The 12824-nt window shown below is 35.8% G+C and overlaps 2 protein-coding genes across 2 annotated transcripts; both read right to left on the reverse strand.

The window, feature by feature from the left end:
- Window positions 1-546: 546 nt before the first annotated feature.
- Window positions 547-6010, reverse strand: LOC121235773 (uncharacterized exonuclease domain-containing protein At3g15140). The gene is made up of 7 exons (XM_041132171.1): window positions 5994-6010; window positions 4195-4517; window positions 2641-2843; window positions 2099-2179; window positions 1517-1642; window positions 1102-1225; window positions 547-828 (listed from the first exon to the last, which is right to left on the reverse strand). Exons 2-7 carry the CDS (start codon window positions 4447-4449, stop codon window positions 628-630), a joined length of 990 nt encoding a protein of 329 aa, XP_040988105.1. The 5' UTR covers window positions 4450-4517; window positions 5994-6010; the 3' UTR covers window positions 547-627.
- LOC121235774 (E3 SUMO-protein ligase MMS21) lies at window positions 5405-12512 on the reverse strand. Its single transcript, XM_041132172.1, is given in 8 exon segments — window positions 5405-5693; window positions 6859-6944; window positions 7443-7505; window positions 7507-7580; window positions 8594-8704; window positions 8817-8927; window positions 9765-9836; window positions 12302-12512. Coding segments are annotated over 8 exon segments (762 nt in total). The 5' UTR covers window positions 12398-12512; the 3' UTR covers window positions 5405-5544.
- Window positions 12513-12824: the final 312 nt, after the last annotated feature.

A 12824-nucleotide genomic window follows, 5' to 3' on the forward strand; every position in this document is an offset into this window, starting at 1 on the left:
ATAAGATGAGTTAAGATGGGCTTGCTATGTATTTCTAGAGCAGGAAAAAAGCTTTTACTAATTGAGAGCTCAATTTATTTTAATCCCACCAAAGAAAGCGAACACTTCATTGAAAATTAAATTGATCTACCAAAAATAGCCTTTTATTGTTTTCATTCAATTGCAAAAAATGCTCATTTCATTGAACAAGTGTATTGTAATGTGACAGATTAAACCTTTCTGCGTAAGAGTATTGTAATGTGAAAAATAATGAATTTCTATATTACCCTGTGGATGAAGAGAAAAGTTATAACCTGCATATAAAAGAGTTGACACAATCCAGCTTCAACAGTTCCACTCGGAGAGAACCCAGCCGCAGGAATTACACCTACCGAAGAGAGCATGGCTGTAATATTCTTTTTCCAGCCAAACTCCAACTTTCACTTTCTTCCAGTTCTTGCTGCATGCTGTAATAGCATAATGTCTCTGTGTATGTGTGTGTGTGTGTGTGTGTGTGTGTGTGTGAGAGAGAGAGAGAGAGAGAGAGAGAGAGAGTAGATTAATGAATGGAATAAATTCGTTCATTTTTTTAATTTTTTCCTGAATACATGCAGTTAAGTGACAAATGACAAATCTAGCTGGAAGCAGCTATCTTATCCGATTCTTGAATAGGAATTCAACATCTTCAGGAGAAGTGGAACTCCTCTTAGCGGTAATCTGCATGACTGCACCATCAGCAACCATATGTAGCAACACTCTTGCTATGTTCTTTGTGTCATCAATCCCAAGATGATGACTTCCCACCAATGGTATTCGAAGTTCCTTCATCATGGTCATCATTCCTGTGGCCTTCAACCATAATCAAATAAACATTTATCAAGAAAGGTAGAGAAACTTAATAAAGAAACTGCGAAAATAAGGCACATTTCCAGACAGTCAAATCAGAAACTTAGTTATTGTGGGTCAGTTGACTTCCCCTCCCTTTTTTTTTTTTTTTTTTTTTTTCGGCTCTTACATCAAGTCTGGTTCTTTATTTTTCACCCCAATGCCGCATCACATGTTAAAAGAAGAATATATAATCTTTCTGTTAAACAAAGAAGTTGTCAAATTGTCCGAACGTACCCTCCTTTTATAGAAATTTAAGTAGACATCTTTGAGATTGATCCACTCCATAAAATATGGGGGAACCTTCATCTTCGAGACTTTGCACTGCTGAGGGACCTTTGTTTTCAAATCCCAATTTCCACTGGTAAAGTAAAACAATATATGTTAGCAAACCAAATTGTAGAATTTGCTTATTCTTTGGTCCTTACTTGAATACCAGTTAATACAATACTATTCAAGTAGACATTATAAGGTCTAGATACTAGTTTTGAGGTGTGCTATCAAAACAGTATTCAGTATCATATGTATTTCAATATCAATGAATAATAACCGTATTTCACAATCCATGTCAGAAGAGGAGCAAGTTAAAAAAATAAATAAATTCTAAATGCATAGAAAAAGTATGAAAACGTAAAAGAGCAGTCAGACTCACCAAGTTATAAATGCTGCCCCATTAAGACTGCCACCCAACTGTTTTTCCCACAAGCGATGCTGAGCCAACCAAACTTCAAATTGATTAAGTACTTCCTTAAATGGTATAGCTGTATCATGCCAGACACTGCACACTTACGTGAGTTATATTAATTTGTCAGCTGTAGCATATATACAAAATTCAAAATACCAGGGACGTGCTTAAAAGAAGATATTATATATTTACTAATGGAATACTAAGGTGCGGAAATTATCTATGATATAGGCATAAGCATGCATAAAAATAAATTCATCCTTGATGAATAATATACCATATGATCAAGGTGAAATGCTTAATTAAACTTTAAAACATTGAACTTAAATTTCATGGAGAATTGATTGGGAACCTCAATTATTTGAGACAAACATGAAGTGGAAATAAAAGGTATAGGTTGGGGGATGGACGTGATGATAGAGCACGTAGCATCCATTAATAGATTATTACTAAATAAAAAACAGTTGTTTTAGTCACAAAGTTAACAAATCTACCAATTAATATTGATAAAAATGAGTTTGTAGGACTCAAGTAGTTGTAATAGCATACCGGTCAACTCCAAACTTGCCATACTTTCCTTCAATATATTCATTTATCCTTTGCTCACTCATTTCCGAGGGCCTTACAAACCTGCAAAAGATAATGGAAAAGTAAGATTAAAAGAAATGTTGCCAGAGACATCACAAGAAAATACAGCAAATTAATTATTTGAAGTAGGTAAGATTCTTGAAGAAACATTAAGCCAGGAATGTTTCCTATAGTGATATGTCAAATATACCCCGGCTAAATGAACAAAGCGACTTCGTACATAATAGGTCTGCTATGTAGAAAAGTGCAGAATCTGTTTTGCCCTAAAATGGTTTTTTTCTAAAAAGCGTGTTCTAAAATTTAAATACTCCAAATTAAGTTTATAATCGCACAAGCTTCATCAGGGCCACTTTTCCTTGCAGTAAAAATGCAATCATCTTTTTCTTATACCAAGAAAAATAAATAAATAAATAATTGAGAAAAAAGTCCATCTTTTCTTTTGTTTCATAATGGTCCCAAGGGTAATGAACGCACAAAACAGAGTGAAACTATATTTAACAAACCTGTGGAAAAAGTCCCTGACCTCCATGGTTTTTGCATTTATCATCAGAACTGGAAACTCAAGAATCTCAACTCTGCCCTCCAAATCAAGCACCAGAAAAAAGTCTAAGTTCTGGGAGTGTATACATTTCAACTTAGAAATATTCACTTCAAGGTCCCTGGAGCAATCATGATTGAACTTCCCAAGGTGGATAGCATCATCCATCTGCACAATACAGTAACCATAATTACAATTCAAAACTCTTTTAAGGCATTTGAAATTAATATACATGTGTGACACATAACAGTTTGGGTTATATAACTTATGAATTTTAACGGTTAACTGCCACCAACAGCTAAGTATGAATCAGGAAACCAGTGGACAAGGGTTATGAATAGAGTTTGAAACAACTGCAAAACTAACCTGTCCATATTCTTTTTATTTTTTTATCCTATAAAGCACCACATTGTCACTAACAATTTATTTATTCCTATTTTTTTCTGTCAGCATCGTCTTCTAACCAGAAAGTGAACCTGAATTCAGGTTTTGAAGATAACCATGCAGGTTCCAGCAATATATTTAGTAGTCAAGGAGACATTGTTTGAATTAATGCCCAGAGCATGTTGTGGCAAAAACAAAATAATGGGCTGTAAATGTGTTTCCTTCTTCCATTGATGGGTAGCACTTGAATTCATGTACATAGCTTCTTAGCTTACTAATATCCAAAGTCGTGTTTGAACTTGCCCGGGTGAGTGATGCAAGTTGCTTTCCGTCTATCAGGCTGCATGACTATGTTATAATCTATTATCGCTATAAGGGCTCATGGGATGGCTGTAGAGGCTTCGAAGGAATTGTACAAGCCATTAGCCTGCCAAAGAAAATAAATGCAAGCTATTTGAGGGGGCTCGTCTCAACAGTCAAAATAAGCTGTAGTTTGTAACAAAGCTTTTCTTTTTAATCCTACGCATATATGTGAGTTTGAGTTAAAGGTGGCATGTTAGAGGCTTTTAGTTTTGATACTTGATGAGACAAAACGCAGCTTGTGTTGCCAGTCTTTTGTTTAAGATTAAGAGATATTGGATTGTACATAAACGTATAGAGTGACAGAAGTTTGAGTATTTTCAGTTAATAATTTACGAGGAGAAATCCATCCTTTTCTCTTTTCATTTTGTTCCATCCGATTATAATCGCAACTTGTGCTTGATAAAAGAAACTCTATTCCTATTAATCTAGTCTTATCAAACATGCTTCAAAAGTTCAATTTTCCCTTTTAGCGGTCGACGTTTGTATAGCCTAACGTAACTGTAAGTCACATGGTAGATTATGTGTCATTTGATGATCCAAAAACAAACAAAGAACACAGAAATAGATAAGAGAACGTGATTTATTCACAAAAAGGAGTTTCTTACTCGTTGAAAGATTTCATCAAACAAATGGATTACAATGCATAGAGGCCAATCAATCACGAAAAACAAATAAACATTGCCGCAAAACTAAAACCTACTAGTACAGATACATGAATTGCAGAAAGCATCGAGGTTTAAGAAAGATGATGAGGCTGGTGGGTTAAGCTCACCTTAGTGCACTTGCCTTGCGTGTAGTACAAACACATGGGCTTCCAACGACTGCTGCTTCCTTCCTGAGATGGAAGAGTAGGAGGGGACGATTTGTCTTGGGGAGCAGTAGAGAGAGATGCAGAGAGATAGAAAGCATGCATTGGAGGGAGCGAACGAATTTGGGAAGAGAGAACAATGGGAAGGAGAGGGTACAGATAGCTCGGGCGAAACGGAGAAACGCAGGAGAGATAAGCTTTGGGAAAGGTATACGCCATTGCTGCGTTCCTACTCAGATTCTGGGAGAGTGATTTTTATGTTTTAACACACAAAAATGCTGTATATCGTAAAAGTCTTGTGCGATATTTTAACAGCTTAATGTCACAAACATATGGCAAAAGATCCTCCAAGATCCGGCAGCTCATGTTCGAACAAGTGAAAAGAAACAGACAAATAAAATAAGTCTTATATCATTTGATATCGCTGAATACGAACAATATTAAATATTATAAAATTCACTTCGATCTCGTTTGTTTTTATAATGAGCAAAGATATTTGAAATATCATAAATTATGTAACTACCGCATAATCGTTTTGAAAAAAATAAATAAAACATAAGATCCACATGAAAAAAATTAATATTTTTTATAGTGAATTTCACTCTTTTCATAACGATTATGCAACATTTACACACTTCACGATTATATATAAAATTACTCTTTTATAATACATCTTATCTCATTTCATCTAATTATTAAAAAAATTTCAAATTCTCATACAAAATAAAATAAACAATTCAATTTTTTCAAATCATAAAATAATAATAATATTAAAAAATATATTATAATAATATATACTAAAATTTTCAACTTTCAGATCAGTTTGCAAGATGCTCCATGAGGGCACTTCTAAGTTCTAACGATACAATGGTAGTGCAACCGTTCTTGGGAAAATTGGAGCCAGTCGGGGAGGGTGAGACGATAATCTATATTAAGGCTACATCCCCAACTTGGAATATTATGTTGTATTCTTCAATTTTGAGAGAATTAGAACATGTTCCTGCCTAAGAAACCAACATAAAAGAGCTACAAGTCATCCTTAAAAGTTGTCTCAAAAGACTCGCTACTCGCTAGTTAGTCACATTCTAACAGCTTTCAGTTACATGCAAGATAATTAAACAAGAACACTCTGTAAAAATAAAATTTGATCTCTAATCTGAAAGGGAAAGAGACGGAGTAGAACAATATATATAGATGGCACATATGCAATGAACTATACATATATATTCAGTTAGATCAAAGTTGTAAACATCTTTAAATCCCAAAACTACAATCAGACATCCACCAACAGCCAGCAGGCAGCAGCCGATTTCATCAGTCATTTCCTTCTTCATCAAGCTCGGTACAATCTTCTATCATGTCAGTTCTAGCAGTTTCATTACTCATTGTGCGCATCTCGTCAATTTCAATAAGCAGCAATGGGTCACACACCACTTTTTCTGCCTGCAGTAACTTAGGGCAACCTGACGCGAGAAAAAATGGTCAGTAGTGAGGTTCAAGCAGGAAATTATAAATGAGTTTTGCTACAGGCAACCGGGGGTCTGGGAATCGTCTCAGCCGAGATATATTAAAAAAAAAAAATCACTGAAACGTCTGATCCCAACATTCAAACAGTCCTCCCCTTCCCATTCTCCTCGTTCTATATCCCTCTTTCTTTCTTTCTTTTCTTTTATCTTTCCTTCTTTCTCATTAAATTCAAAACAAATGGCGGCAGTAATGTCTTCTTTCTCCGTTCTCAGTCTGAGAGAGTGATAATTGATTTTCAGTTCTGGGAGAGTGAACTTGCAATGCTGAAAAAGAGTCCAAGTTTTGCGTTTGACCATGACGCAAGTTTTGCAAATGATAGTGAAATTTTCACAAATGCTCTGTTTGGTTTGCAGGAAAAAGTAGGAAAGAAAAGAAAATAAAACTAATAGACTCTGAATCTTAAATCATTTTCACATTTCAATTTCAAAAGATAAACATTTGGAATGCAAGTTCAGAACCGACACCTCTGCTCTTGAAAGCAGATGACCATATACTTGGATCTGCACAAAATGCAGGTTCTTTAGCCCAAAATAATTCAAGCTTCCAGGTCAATCTAGTTCAGATGAGCACTTCCAGACAGAAAGAGAGAGGACGAAAGAGAAGCATGAAGTATGGTTTTAAAAAAATAAATAAATAACAAGAAGACTGAAAACAGTGAAGGCTGAGAAAACAGTGAAGACAGGCTACAAATCACAACCATACTGAAAATCACAAATCGTTAAAGGTTTCAAAAGTTTGATCTGTATTTGTCGCCGTGGCACCGATTATTTCTTTACCACCAAAGCTCACAAATTTACTCCCAGTAGCAATTGTTTTGGAGCAAACCGAGTGGGTCTTGCAACTTGCAACTTGTTGCAATGTACAATCGGATGTTTGCGATGTGCAGAGAGAAATGTAGAGGGAGAATGAGAGGAAGAAGAGGGTAGAAAAAAATCGATAGAGAGAGAGAGAGAGAGAGAAAGGGAACGAAATGAAAAGAAAAGAAATGTCGAAAAATAAAATTCTTCATCAAAAGAAGCGCCCAGTTACGTGGGGGTTCCCCAGCCCAATTGCAAGTAGAGTTTCTCATTATAAATTCATGGGCACTAAAAAGCTATTTACCTGCTACAGGGCATTGAGAACGTGGATTCTTGGACCGCATGTAAAGCATGACAGCCTTCTTTTCATAAACGTGCTTGCAAGCCACGCTGCATCCGCCAAAGAAAACGTTGGAAAATGTGTAAGATAAATTGATGAGTCATGCTTGCTCCAGTGATTAAAATCAGACGTAAAAAGAAATTATGACTTTTGGAGAATCTTTTACTTCATAAAACTTTATGACCCGTGTGTTTGGCAAGGCTACAAATTTTACTAGTCAGTGATGGCCAAAATACACTAAACATCTGTCCGCTCACTGTTGTTATAAAACCATCATTTCTCTTTAAGCAAGAAGCTCCTTAAGAAGCTTGCCAGAAAGGAAATTCACAAGGACCCAAAGCTATGTATTAGAAATAATTATCTTCATGTGCATAATAATACTTCACTGGACTTTCTGTCCTATTCATCAATCTCCCACTAGTAAATCGTAATTTTTTTTTTTTTTTTTGGGGGGGGGGGGGGGGGGGGGGGGGGGGGGGGGGGTGGGGGGGGGGGGGCTATTTTTGGAACAAAATGCCAGAAAAAATTTAAAGTGATTCATAAAGTACCTGCGAACAGGTTCTGCCAGTTCAGTAACAGGCTTTCCACTTAATGGGCAAGTGATATTCAAAGGTTGCACTGGGTATAGTCATTACAATGTCCTCCTGCTCTTCACCTGGCATTGGCTCTCCAGCATGATGAACATTCTGCAGGAAAATAGTGAGAGCATTGCTTAATTAGTACTAAAAGCTTGAATAATTTTGTATAAGCAAAAAAAAAACTTGAATGATTATACCCATAAAATGTCGCCTACAGGACCTGCTAGTATTGGGTGTTAGTCATTAGCTGATGCTAATCACTGTCACTATCACTGTGTTGTTTCTTGTTTATTGTTACTGTAAGTTTGCAATTTTCCTTTTTTGAAAGTAAATTTCATTCAAAGTGCAAAAGGGTGTGCAACCCAAGTGCACCAGAATTTTTTCTTTTTTATTTTGCACCGGGTGTCCGAGAACAAAGTCCCAACTAATCCCAATGCACAGGGCTCAAGCCCTCGGCAAGGAGTTTCCCGCAAGTGCACATCGGATAATTCAAGGAAAAGTTCCTCTAGTCTGATAGCCCCTAAAAATTGTTTGCATCCAAGATGATTCGAACCTTAGACCTAGAGGGAGCAAACCACCAAGACCAAGGCTTTTACTAATTGAGCCAACCCCTAGGGGTTGAGTGCACCAGAAGTATACAATAGAGAATACCCAACTATAGGAATCAAGAATAAGCTTGCAATATTGTTAGTAGGACTCAGGCATGAATAAGGATAGTTTTCCTTATTTCCATTCTCGGGTAGGACTGCGTTAAGTAGAATTTTTTAAAACTCTTTGGAAGCCTATAAGGCATAGATCGTGAACAAGAATGACAGTGAAGAAGAATTACTTTTAAAAAATGTAATAGATAATATTTCAGTAAAGAGATTAGAATAAAACACCTAACCAGAAAATTTTAACATGTAAAAATTAAGAACAAAAACTAAAAAATTGATAACTAACAAAAATTAAAAAAAAAATAGTTAGCTTTTGTTTATAAGCAAAAAGTTTCAGTTAGTTTTTTTTTTTTTTTTTTTTTTAACAAAAACTAAAAAAATTAGTACTAAATTTTGAACTTTTTGTCTATCCTTTTAATACAGCACCATCCAAGAAAATTCGAAAGAAATTGATAGAAAGCATACCCAGATAGCTTCTCTAAATTGGCGTGTTATACGATCGTTTTGTGGAGCTGAAGACGAACTAGCCTTGAGCTTCACAATCTCCTCCTCAAACAGCTTCTTAAAACGTGATAACTGCATTTCAAATGCCAGCTGAAACATAAGCCAGCAAAAAGGCAAAACAAATATTCTTATAAAAAAATCACTGGAAGAGAAAAATGATGAACGAAATATAGAATTAAATCACCTCTCCTGCAGGCTGGTACCTATCTCCTACAGATTTAATTGCTGATGAAAAATGTGTACAATCTTCGTAAGCAGCCAACAACTCAATAACAGAATTTTCAAGCTCCTTCACCTGCAGCAACATCCAGTCACTATTGTTAAGTATCTGGAATACAAGGATCCATAGACTAACAAGATAATAACTCCAATTATCAAACCATAAAAGAGAGAGAATATATCAACCAAGGCATCAAGAAATAAAGAAACAGTGGCTTCAGTTCCAGGGGACTTAATACAAGTTTTTGAGGCTGAGATCGCTTATATATCCAAACCATTCATATTAATCTCTTTTTTTTTCAAACACAAATTATTTGAACCTCATCAATTCAAATCAAAGAATTCTTGGTAAAAACAAAGATCCATAAGATCTAATAGGGTTTTTCAGCATTGTAAACAAAAAATTCATAAGATTTTCAAACCACATGTCATGCTCTTTATGTTGCTAAAGAATGAACTCACCCAGAGAAAGTCCAGTAGTTATCCCAAGCTTAGTCAAGTGGAGAATTTTGTAATATGAGGTTCCAAATGACCAAAAGAAATTGACAGACAAATTTCATGAACTCACCCAGAGAAAGTCTGGTAGTTATCCCAAGCTTAGTCAAGTGGAGAATTTTGTAATCTGAAGTTACAAATGACCAAAATAAATTGACAGACCAATTTCAACTTCTTACCTTTCCCAACATTTTCACAGCCAACAATCATAGGATTGAACTAGTGCTAAAAATTTTCAAGCATCAGTTGAGTGAATCTATTTTCTTCTAGAATAACAAATGCTAAAACGAAATTCAAATCCAAAAAGTTAATTTCCTTTCACTTTTTCATATTCTCTTGCCAACAAGGCGGCAGAAACATAAATACTTGCAAAAGAAAAAAAAAAAAAAAAAAAAAAAAGGCCCGTTCTCCAGAATACCATCTCAGACTGATTATCTCTCTCCAAATCAACCGCAATTTCCTTCATCATATTCAACGCCTTTCGAATTTCCTGAGGGGAAAAAAAACCAAAATTGAGTTGCGGTAATACTGGAAGAATAATGCTACATCTACAAAGGAATTACACAAAACAATCTCACGAACTGACGTGACTTAATCTGATCTGTTAAATCTACTTTACGATAAAAGTAACTTTTTTTTTTTGTAAGTAAAATAAGTATTATTCATCCATTCAACTGTCAATTACAAAGTCAGAATATGCCCTATTTATGTAGGAGCATTAGAAACTAAAAAGTCATGAAAATCCATGCCATTAAAGTCCACAGCAATTGCCCAAGTGCAAAGAGTCCTAAAAAATAACATTTTCAGCTCCGCCCCAGATCTCTCTGTCTTCAAAAATCCTCTCATTGAGCTCCTGCCACAAGCACCACATAATACAGATAGGAATCATCTTCCAAACCGCTTTGATCTGTCGCATACCTTGAATTGAGGTCCAACAAGCCAAAACATCCAACACGGTTTTCAGCATAACCCACGCTATGTCCAATCGGTTAAACACCTCATCCCATATAGTCCTGGCTACCTCGCAATGTAAGAATAAATGATTCACCGACTCACCCCCTTTTTTACACATGCAATATCAGTCTGCAATAATTATCCTTCTCTTTCTCAGATTATCCCAAATAACTCATAGGGAGAGACGCTATCTTACAACTCAGTGTGCCAGCCAACTCCCTTATATTATGAACTTCTCCAATAGGCACCAACTTGGATTTATCATAATTCACTTTTAAACTAGACATTGCTTCAAAACAAAGCAGCAGCGCCTTCACAACCTTCAACTGATCTTGATCTACTTCACACATAATAAGCGTATCATCTGCAAACAGTAAATGCAAAATAGTAGTGATACCCCTACTGGACGATCCAATCTGGAAACCACTAATAAAACCATTAGTCACTAAAGCCGAGATCATCCTGCTTAGTACCTCCATAACAATAGCAAAAAGTAAAGGAGATAACGGATCCCCTTGTCTCAAGCCACGAGAACTCCGAAAGAAACCCTTTGGGCTGCCGTTGATTAACACAGAGAATCTTACCGTGGATATACACCAACTGATCCAAGACCTCCACCTTTCTCCAAAAACGCACCTACCTAGTAGATATAGAAGAAAATCCCAGTTAACATGATCATACGCCTTTTCCATATTTAACTTACACATAAGCCCTGAGCTGCCAGCCTTCAATCTATTGTCCCGAAATTCATTAGCAAGTAGAGCCGCATCAAAAATCTGTCTACCCTTCACAAAGGCATTTTAAGGCTTAGTAACAATCTTTCCTAAGACCCCGCTTAAACGATTAGCAAGCACTTTTGCAATAATCTTGTATGTACCATTCACTAGGCTAATAGACCGAAAATCTGTAATCTCAATGGCCCCTACCTTTTTTGGAATTAAAGCAAGAAAAGTGGTGTTGAGGCTTTTCTCAAATTTTTCAAACGAGAAAAGCTCCTGAAACACCTTCAGAAGATCTTCTTTAATCACCTCCCTACATTCTTGGAAAAAACCCATAGAGAAACCATCAGGGCCGGGGCCTTATCTTTTCCCATTTTCCTTATTACATCATAAACCTCTTCCTCTTCGAGAGCCCTCTCCATGCTACCAGCATCCCCCAACTCAATAGTGTCAAAAACCAATCCAATCAAAGTAGGCCTCCACCCCACCTGCTCAATGAGGAGCTTTCCAAAGAAATCGACCACGTGATTTTGTATTACCTCTTCTTCTCTACACTCAACCCCTTCAATTTTCAGCACCTCGATGGTATTATTTCTTTTATGAGAGTTTGCAATTTTATTTCTTCTATAAAAGTAACTTTACAATATGATGAACTACATCAAGCAACATCAGTTTGTGAGATTGCTTTTGTGTAATCCATTTGTGGCTAAAATCTTTTCCGTACTAGAATATGAAATACAATGCGATTCGGAATCACTTGGCTAGGAATTCAAAGCGCTTATCTTACTTTCAAAAGGGAAAAAAAACACAACCTATACTCTGGAAAGCAAGATAGAACTTACAATGGAATCAAACATAAAGTAAATTAGAAGAGGCGATCAATAAGATTTACCAATTTCAAATCCCAGGAAGCACTTATATTTGTTTTAAAAGCAAGGGCTTACCGTTCCTATCAAAAAAGTTTTATTCTTGCTTATAAAAAAAAGGGCTTACCAAGTTCACTTTCAGTAGAAAATGAAAAACTGCTTTCACAATCAAAGAATAGACTACGTTAGGGTCTAAACTTCATTACATAAAAACGCTTCCAGTATAAACGCTTCAACGATGCCGAACAAACAGCCCCTTTTGGATTTTGGGGGATAGGTACAGGCACTGCTAGGCCAGCATTATCAAAGAACATAACTTTTTCTTCGAAACCGAAAATTGGAAACGAATTTGATTCTTAAAAGCACGAAAAAGTACTTCCAAACCGGTAAATAAAGAAAAGATCAAAGAAGATTACGGTGATGAGGGAGTTATTGTCGGAGTACAGAGTAGAAGCTGCAGTTTTGATTCTTCCGGTGGCGCCGTCAAACCGGGAGGCGGAGGTGGATGCCATAGGTGGTCTCTAGGGTTTCTCAATCTGAGCAGCCGGGTTGATTTGTGACCATTTTGGAGGGAGACGGGGAGAGGAAAAAAGTTTCCCGCCCCTCGGGAATCAGGAGAGGTTTGGATGGTAAATTGGAAATGAGATCTGAGGAACGAAAGTTAAAAAGATAAAATATTATTTTTTTAATATTATTATTTTTAAAAATTTTAAAATATTAAATTATTTATTATATTATATATCAGAATTTAAGAAAATTATAATAATTAAATTAGATGAAATGAAATGAATTGAAAGATTCCCTTAATCTAAACTAGTACCCTTAATCGGATGTTGATAAGTGTTTTTCTTTGTTTTTTTACCAGCAATATTTGATTCAAACAATTTTTCACAAATATGTCTTATTGAAAATTTATTAAAATAGTTAAATTTATTTTAT

Source organism: Juglans microcarpa x Juglans regia, chromosome 6D (assembly GCF_004785595.1).
Source record: "Juglans microcarpa x Juglans regia isolate MS1-56 chromosome 6D, Jm3101_v1.0, whole genome shotgun sequence".
Classification (NCBI taxonomy): Eukaryota; Viridiplantae; Streptophyta; class Magnoliopsida; order Fagales; family Juglandaceae; genus Juglans; species Juglans microcarpa x Juglans regia.

Coding starts and splice junctions, on each gene's coding strand:
- LOC121235773 (XM_041132171.1), bottom strand. CDS start 4,449: ATGGCGTATACCTTTCCCAAAGCTTATCTCTCCTGCGTTTCTCCGTTT. Junction 2,180..2,640: donor GTCAGGGACTTTTTCCACAG/GTTTGTTAAATA, acceptor TATCTTTTGCAG/GTTTGTAAGGCCCTCGGAAA. Junction 1,643..2,098: donor GGCAAGTTTGGAGTTGACCG/GTATGCTATTAC, acceptor GTAAGTGTGCAG/TGTCTGGCATGATACAGCTA.